This window comes from Lipotes vexillifer, unplaced genomic scaffold, assembly GCF_000442215.2.
Source record: "Lipotes vexillifer unplaced genomic scaffold, Lipotes_vexillifer_v1.1 scaffold513, whole genome shotgun sequence".
NCBI classification, from domain to species: domain Eukaryota; kingdom Metazoa; phylum Chordata; class Mammalia; order Artiodactyla; family Lipotidae; genus Lipotes; species Lipotes vexillifer.
Window position 1 is genome coordinate 454441 of NW_006777952.1, and position 9271 is coordinate 463711.

At 41.6% G+C, this 9271-nt stretch overlaps 1 protein-coding gene across 4 annotated transcripts in view; it reads left to right on the forward strand.

Annotated features, from left to right (window-relative positions):
- The window catches only part of DGKG (diacylglycerol kinase gamma), a 164734-nt gene that overhangs the window by 149964 nt on the left and 5499 nt on the right, over positions 1 to 9271 (forward strand). For all 4 annotated transcript variants that reach the window (XM_007451383.1, XM_007451380.1, XM_007451381.1 and 1 more), the window contains 2 exons: positions 1917 to 2037; positions 4301 to 4361. In XM_007451383.1, the coding sequence (XP_007451445.1) occupies positions 1917 to 2037; positions 4301 to 4361 (182 nt within the window). The remainder of the gene's footprint in view (positions 1 to 1916; positions 2038 to 4300; positions 4362 to 9271) is intronic.

Consider the following 9271-nt stretch of genomic DNA (forward strand, 5'->3'; position numbering starts at 1 on the left):
CCTCCCCCTCCTCCTCCTCATTTTTCTCCTCCCTCTCCTCCTTCTTTTTCTCTCTCTCATTCACAACCCATATTGATTTCACAGACACTGTAAAATGACACATTAAGCTAAAACTATCCAATGGTTATTCAACACACTTTAGTAAGAAGGGAACTAATTAAGTGACTAGAGGCTTAGACATTTGTTGTTTACTGGATCTAAGCTCCTTAAGAGAGCCTGGAGCGTTCTCCTGAACAAACTTTGCCTATTCATGGCTTCTGGTTCCAAATCCAAATGAGATGGAGGGTTTAAGGAGACAGTATCTTTTCACAGTTGTGAAAAAAGGAGTACCAGAGAAGGGGAATGGGAGTGTCAATGGATGTAGAGGGGAAAACCATGGGTGTAGAGAGACTAATGCAGTTTTTGTATCTGTTGGCAGCTGATGTCCATTAGTGATCATTAGGTTAGACTTCAGCGACGTTTACACATTTGTGGTCAGCCCAGTAGTTTAACTGTCTTCATTAGAAGTATATCCGTCAAGAGGGAGGAGATGTGGGAATATATGTATATGTATAACTGATTCACTTTGTTATACAGCAGAAACTAACACACCATTGTAAAGCAATTATACTCCAATAAAGGTGTTAAAAAAAAAAAGAAGTATATCCGTCAAGAGACTGTTTTTTAAACAACAGTCTAACAAAAAAGTAAAGACACAATGCTTGGTGTCAGTTTATTTATCTCTTGTAAAAATAAAATACAGTGTGTGTGTGTGAAAAAAAAAAAAAGTAAAGACAAACCCAAATATCTCCTTGCCAATCTTAATAAACACTATCGTACTTTATCAGGAGGCACCTTAGAAGACCGAAGCCATCTGTCAAATAAGCAGAAACATTAACAATTTTCTAGAACAATTTTCTAGTTCATGAATTTTCTAGTTCATGAATATTAATAGGATTAATTAATTAATTAATTAATAGTGATTAGCCACAACCTATGAGAGAATTTCCCCTGCCTTAGTAGGCAAAGAAGGAATGGAAGCTTTTAAAGAATCTGCCTTTTTATTTGCTTCTGTTTTAAATAAATAAAAGTTGTGTTGTAAAAATGAGTCTTTGGGCCCACCATCAAACCTTAATCCTGCCATTGCTTTCCCCAGAAATTGGACAGGCACAATCCAAGCCCCAGGAACTTTGAAAAAAAAGGACCTCTTCTAGGTGCTGAATCAGAAGCAACTGCCACTGTGGGAAGCCATCGATCCTGTGTGACTCTGAACCTGAGACTCGTATTTTCTATCCCTCTTTTTGTACTGTGGACCCAGTATAATCTGGTGTAGGTGAAATATTCTTTTCCTTGGCTCAGATTAGGCACCTGGTGTCCTGAAAGAGGTCACTGACTTCCCCAAGGATGTCCAAGGAGGTTGGCTCACCACTGGCTTACCGCAGGCCAAATTTGAAGTTAATTAAGCATCCATCATCGTCAGTAGGGCCAAAATGTTATTCAGACATTCAGGGAAGAGAAACCTGATCCAGCTCTGGATAATGACCTTCATCAGCATTCCTTCCTATCCTAATCCCAAACCAATGTGTCTTTAGCTGCACTGGGGGATTGTATTTCAGAAATAGCTGGTTCATCCTTTATGTTACGCTCCATTTGAAGAGGCTTCTGGATATGTCAGCCTATTCATTGGATGCATGTTAACCTTCTGAATCAAAACCTTTTTTTTTTTACTAGAACTGGGTTTCTGTTTATGAAAAGTACATTTGTTGACTTCTGGGGAAATTCCCTATTCAGAATGAGGATGAAAATGCTGTTTGGTAGGAGATGAAGGGATAATGAGAGTTCTGGGTTGGCCATCTAGGGACCAGACCTTCTGGCCCAAACCAGACTGGGAAACAGAGAGATGTGTGTGCACTGCTTTTGCTTGTCTCACTCTACAGACCTCAGTGACCAGCTTCTTGAAGTGGTGGGGCTAGAGGGAGCCATGGAAATGGGGCAGATCTACACTGGCCTGAAGAGTGCAGGCAGGAGGCTGGCCCAGTGCTCCTCTGTCTCCATCAGGTATGCTTCCTCATCACCCAGCAGCCCCCCAGTCTCCCCACCTCCCTGAATATTCTTACAGATAACAACTAGGAAGCCATCTTTAGATTTCAGTGCAGAGAGAGTGGGGTGGGGCAGAAGCTTGATAACATTTATAAAGAATGTCTTTGGAGACCACTTCCCCAACCAGGTATAACGCAGACATCCAGGACATCAACTGAAGGGTCCCACCACAACCAGTTTGCTGTTCTCTTAGAATGAATTGGTGAGATTCTCTAAATAGGATTGCCATATTATGAGGTCCAGAGAACCAGAGATCCAACTCCTTGCCTTCTTTATCTTTACAGATTGAACTGTTCAATGCATGCCAGAGGGCACACTTTGACAAAAACCAGGCTCTGTGCTCCATTCTGCTCTTTCTTGGATAATGGTCTTAGAGATACTTTTATTAGAGTTAGCAATCCCATATACCTTTGTAGAGTTAAACCATCAACCTCAGCAGGCCCGTCATAACTGACTAAAAGTATGACAGTTCTTTAGAGTATGGACCACACAGTTCAGCCACTGCAGGTTCCTGAATAGATGGGGTCTAATGGAGGGGATCTTCTGATTTTGGTTGTTTCTGTTTAATAAATGCAACTCGTCACAGATTTTTGTCCACCTGATTATTTCAGGAGTCCTTGTTCCTTTCCATTTCCCATTTAATTTCTATAGATCAAATCTATTCATGTGTCTTGGGGATCTCCTGGAGGGGACCACCACATGCAGGTTTCCCAAAGTTATTTAAACACAGAAGCCTTTTATCCCTTAACCTCTTGGGTGAATGTCCTCAGAGCACATTCAGAGAAACGCTGTTCTCGGTGCCACCCTGCATCCTTCAGAAAGGTCCTCAGAGCTGGTACCCTGATCTATCCCACTAACCCCCTTTCTTCATTCCCTCTCTGTGTCTCCTCTGTCTTTTCAATTATTCCCCAAATCTTTGCTTCTCTTCTTTGTTGGGCTGTTGTTGTTCTGGGGCCCCTGTTTTCCAGGTTAACCTCTGTAGTTCCTTCTCTGTCCTTTCCGCATGACTCTAACACTGAGTAGGTCCAGTCCGTTAGCACATCTAAGCCATAACATATGTAGACCAGAGAATGTGGTCTCTGAAGAAATTTTTTTAAACATGTATAAGAGATAGGATATTTTCTGTTTCCAGATAGAAATAGAGGGCGTGAGTCAGAAGCCCTAGCCTCCTGGGCATTCCCCAGATACTCTCCTCACCCCCCAGAACCAAAATGCCACTCTCTCTCTCCTCTTATTTGTTTTATTATTAGGTTTATTGGTTCTTATTATTAAATATCCTCAGAGTCAGTCAGAGAATCATCTACATCAAAACACAGCCTGAAAAAAAAAGAAAGAAACGCAGCCTGCCTCCCTCATTTTATAATTTCAGAAGCAGGGCAGATGCCAAACCCAGGTGAGGGCTTTCTGGCCAGTGGGTGGCAACTGTTCCCTGCTCGCCCAGACCAGAGGCCTCCGAAAGGACCTGCCTTTTCTCCTTCATCTCTCTCCTTTAATAATCCATATGCCAAAGAAGCCTTGACCCAAGCAAGAAAGCAACGCTTTCTCCTCTCTCTGCCGCCTACCCATGGGGATCACATTCCCAATGACCCCCTTTCCCAGCTAAGCCAGGTCCACAATCCATGCAACCGCAGCATCTACTGTTGTTCAGGAGATAAAAGAGGGAATGCTTTAGGACTGGGGGCAGGGCAAGACACACTCAGACCTGAGCTGTACCTCGTTTAAGTGGGAGACGTTACCTCACTGACATGATGCAACTGTTCGCTCAACATTGAAACCAGGCCTTTCCCCATTTCATAACCTTTCCCATTTCATAGTGGTGTTTTGGCACCATGGACAGGCCCTCTGGCTGATCGTTTGACTAAGGGTCCACTCGGCTGTGGTGCTGCCATACTTGTTGGCCGCTGTTTCCCAGCCTCCTCTGGACTTGACTGCTCACCCAGGACCATGTTTCTCAAAGTAGGGTCTGGGGTTCAAAGCAACAGAATCATCCATAGTGCTTATTAAAACACAGACCTCTGGGCCTGGCCCACACCTGTCAAGTCGGGACCCCTGACGTGGGCTCAGAAATCTGTTTTCAGCAAGCCCCACCCCCCCAGGAGAGTCTTCAGAACCACTCCTAGGTGGGCAGGTCAGGTCTTCCCACTTCTATTTCCCTGGTGGGGGCAACCCTCATCCTCAGACTCCAAGAAGCTCACTGTGCTCTCTGTTCTCGGGGCTCCAGGACGAACAAGCTGCTGCCAATGCAAGTGGATGGAGAGCCCTGGATGCAGCCACCTTGCACGGTAAGTTTTGCCAATCTTTGAGGTGATGGTGAGAAGCTTTATTTTGGGCCCCGTTGGGGCACTGACTCAATATGAAACTCTGAATCTCAGAGTTACAGGAGCTTTGGGAGATCATCTAGTGCAGCTTCTCTTCCACTTTATTCATCCATCCGTTCATTTACCTGCCAAGCTTTTATTGAATATGTGCTATGTGCCAGACACTGGGAGACACCAGTTCCAAAACCAAAGGAGACATAGACCTGTCTTCAAAGAGCTTATGGTTCTAGATGGTGAATTCTGAGGCTTCATCTACAGTATCCTTGAGAGCCTCAGCTTGAATCACTCAGTGGCAAGGAACTTACCACCCCAAAAAGAAGACTGTTCCACTGATGAACAAGCCTAATCACTAGAAAGTGCTTCTTTATATGGCAGCCAAATGTGCACACTTACGCCAAACTTCCAGCTAGTTGCTGTGACCACCGGGGCTCCTGGGGGAGAATTCCCACAGTGCATAGACACACTGCACCCCAGGTGCACCCGCAGCCCCGAGGACCCACCTGAAAGCTCCCCTGAAAGGGTAACCACACGGGTTATCTATTTTGTTTATGGCATTTCTGTGACCCATATTTCCCAGCACCTAGCACTGTGCCTGGTTTGTTTGTAATAGTTGCACAATAATATTAATATTTGTTTAGCAATAGATAAAGGATTGAACAAACAAAAATCAAGGGAACAACCCCAGTCCCTGATTTACCATACCTTTGTTAGCAGTTTGTTCTCAGAAACCCAGCTAGAAACTCCATGGCAAAGAGAAACCACTGTCCTGGTGTTCAGGGCCCAGGGTGTTCACTGGGATACTACATTAGTAACATCCTCAATACTATCGTGAGGGTGCAAATCTCAAGACAGAAGTTGTGTTTCTGAGCTTCCTCACTCTAGTGGAGTATTCAGGTACCTCGATAACCTGCTATTTGGAGCCCTTCAGAACATCAAGTTGTCTTCTAGAAAAAAGGTTTTCATAAGACAGTTACTAGGTCTGAATTGTAGGTTTATTTCTATAATTCTTTATTCCATATAACTTCTACAAATTGTAAAACTAGTCCCTAGAGACAGAGACTTTAGAAATGTCATCTTTTATAAAGGTTATAAAAAGTAGGAGTTTTTCTGCAAAACCTTACCTCAATCTTTTGGTTTCTATGAAGTCTAAGAAAAGGATGAGAACACACTACAGCAAAACCTAATATCTTACCACATTGTTAGAGTTGGGAAGGATGGAGGGAATTTGTACTACTTATAATTTTGATGGAGCTGAATTAAGAAACATCTATCCAATGGGCTTCCCTGGTGGCGCAGTGGTTGAGAGTCCGCCTGCCGATGCAGGGGGACACGGGTTCGTGCCCCAGTCCGGGAAGATCCCACATGCCGCGGAGCGCCTGGGCCCGCGAGCCATGGCCGCCGAGCCTGCGCGTCCGGAGCCTGTGCTCCGCAACGGGAGAGGCCACAACAGTGAGAGGCCTGCGTACCGCAAAAAAAAAGAAACATCTATCCAAGCTCCTCCTGTCTCCTAAAAGAAAGAAAAAAATCAAGCTGGAAGAAAGCAAACCCTCGGCCACCTAGCTCAGTAGTATCTGGAAACTGGACTGCTTTCCTCCAGATCCAAGCACTGATTTTAAAATAGCCAGATACTCCTCCTATCCCCACTCTCTCTCCATGCCACCTTTTAGAGATTACAATTCACGATGAAAAAAAAACTGTGACCCAATGATTTTCATGGTGTTCAGTCTGTGGAAGGTATGTTAGTCAGCTCAGGCTGCCCTAACAAAGTACCACAGACTGAATGGCTTAAACAACATAGTCTTTCATAGTTCTGGAGACTGGAAGTCCAAGATGAAGGTGTCGGCAGGATTGCTTTCTGGTGAGGCCTTTCTTCCTGACTTGCAGACAATGGCCTTCTCACCTTGTCCTCACAAGGCCTTTTCACTGTGTGCGCTCACTCCTGATGTCTCTTCCTATTATATGGACACTGGTCCTATTGGATTCAGGCCCCCACCCTTATGACTCCATTTAACCTTAATTACCTCCTTAAAGGCCATATCTCCAAATGCCCTCACATTGGAGGTTAGGGCTTCAACCTATGAATTTTGGGGCGTGGAGGTGGGAACACAATTCGGTCTGCAGCAGAAGGTAACAGAAAGTCATTCTTAAACTTGAAAGAGTTAAAACAAAAGCACCCTTTTTGAATCATTTTCCTGAAGGCACATACTATGAAGTGATTCCGAATTGAAGCCTTAATGATGGGACAGCACAGCAACAAAAGAACTTTTGGTAAAAATTAAAACCAGTTAAATTAGACTAAAGTAAAAATAAAAAAAACTGTTAAATATGGTTATGCAACTGAATGCAAATGGCAAAAATCATTCTTTGAAAGAGAAGATATATAATGTAAACATTCATAACTTGGATCCCACACCTAAAGTTATGTTAACCAAGGCTGAAAGCATGTGGGAGACATTGTTGAAAGAATAGTAAAAATGTTAAATTTTTCATCGTCTCTCTTCACTTTGATAATTACAGGATGTAAATCTGAAGAAAATTTTAATAACTAGATAATTACTAGTGACACTAAAAACAGGGTGCACACCTTTCGAATCTGGGAGAATTTAAAGTTAATGAACCCTGTCAGTGTAGCACAAGACAGAAAGTGAATAACAAGCAAACATTTAAAAATTTTTTGATTAAGATAAAAGAGGTTAAGACTAAATATATCAATAATGACAAAAAAATAGAAATGTGCTAAAGTCCCCTATTAAAAGTATAAGACTCTCATATTGGGTTAAAAATTAAAATCCAATGATATACTTCTTATAAAGAGATACATCTAAAACAGAAAGGCATATATAAATCTTTTTATCTTATCCTTAACAAGCATAGAGAAATTAAAAGTAAGAAGTAATAGTTTTGGGCAAACTAACCTTCCAACATGCCAAAAGCATAAAGTGGAATAAAGAATGTCACTTTTTATTTAATATAAAGTACTCTCAATTTTGAGATATAATGGTCATAAAATTTTAGTTGTTTAATAACAGAATCAAAATATATACTGTGAAAATAAGTATAGATGTATATTCTGAGAAAAATACATATATAAAAAATTGACAGGGCTTCCCTGGTGGCACAGTGGTTGAGAGTCCACCTGCCGATGCAGGGGACACGGGTTCATGCCCCAGTCCGGGAGGATCCCACATGCCGCAGAGTGGCTGGGCCCGTGAGCCATGGCCACTGGGCCTGCACGTCCGGAGCCTGTGCTCCGCAACGGGAGAGGCCACAGCAGTGAGAGGCCCACATACCGCAAAAAAAAAAAAAAAAAACAAAAACAAAAATTGACAGAAAGACAGGTATTGAGAAGCTTTAAAATATTTGTTTCTGGGCTTCCTTGGTGGCGCAGTGGTTGGGAGTCTGTCTCCCGGTGCAGGGGACACGGGTTCGTGCCCCAGTCCGGGAAGATCCCACATGCCGCGGAGCAGCTGGGCCCGTGAGCCATGGCCGCTGGGCCTGCACGTCCGGAGCTTGTGCTCCGCAACGGGAGAGGCCACAACAATGAGAGGCCGGCGTACAGCCAAAAAAAAAAAAAAAGTTTGTTTTTGTCTTTGAGGTCAGGCTGTAAAAAAAGTAAATGACATAAAACTTGGATTTTAAAAAAACAAGCTCATAGGTACGGAGAACAGATTGGTGGTTGTCAGAGGTGGGGGTAGGGGGAGCAGGGTGGGTGAGACGGGTGAAGGGGGTGAAAAGGTACAAACTTCCAGTTATAAAATAAGTTAAGTCCTGGGATGTGATATACAGCAGAGTGAATATAGTTAATAACACTCTATTGTATATTTGAAAGCTGCTAAGTGAGTAACTCTTAAAAGTTCCCATCACAAGAAAACATTTTGTAACTATGGTGACAGATGTTAACTAGACTTACTGTGGTGATCATTTCACAATATATACAAATATCAAATCATTAAGTCGTACACCTGAAACTAAAATAATGTCATATGTCAATTATACCTCAATTTAAAAATTAAACTTGGATGAAATAACTGTGCCTTAAATAATTAAATATCTCATTTCTTCAAGGATTCATAGGATATTTACTAAAATAGATCATAACTAGTTCACAAAGAAAACATATATATAAAATCCAGAAGCAGAAATTATAAAGGTTGTTTTATGTGACCACAAAGCAATAAAACTAGAAATTAATAATAGAAGATTAAATGAATAAATAAAATCCAATCACTCAGAGATTTTTAAATTCTCCTAAAGAATAATAGATTTAAGAGGCGATCAAAGCTAACATTATTGACTATTTAAAAAATAATAAAAATGAGAAGGCTCACATTCAAATCTTATAGAATATAGCCTAAACTGTATTTGGAAGTAAATTCAGAGTCTCATATACTTCCATCATTTGAAAAGGAAAAAAATGTAATGAATAATCCCCAAATTAAAAGAATAATAAAACAAACTTAGGAGAAGCAGAAGGAAGAAAATAAAGATAAAGTTAGAAATTAAACAATTAAAAAACAGGAAAATCTAGAACTAGTTCTTTAAACATGTCAAATGTTTGAAAACCTAATTTTAAAAAGAGAAAAAGAAAAACAGCGATTAGAGATATTAAAATATTTAATACGTATGTAATATAAATATAAATATGGTAATGGTTTTATTTAATAAGACATTATATGACATATATATAGTTTTATCTTGATTCTAATAAACTTGAACATCTTATAAAAATCCTAGGTAACCTTAATGAAATGAAAAATGTTTTCAAAGAATTACATCCACGGGGCTTCCCTGGTGGCGCAGTGGTTGAGAGTCCGCCTGCCGATGCGGGGGACACGGGTTCGTGCCCCGGTCCGGGAAGATCCCACATGCCACGG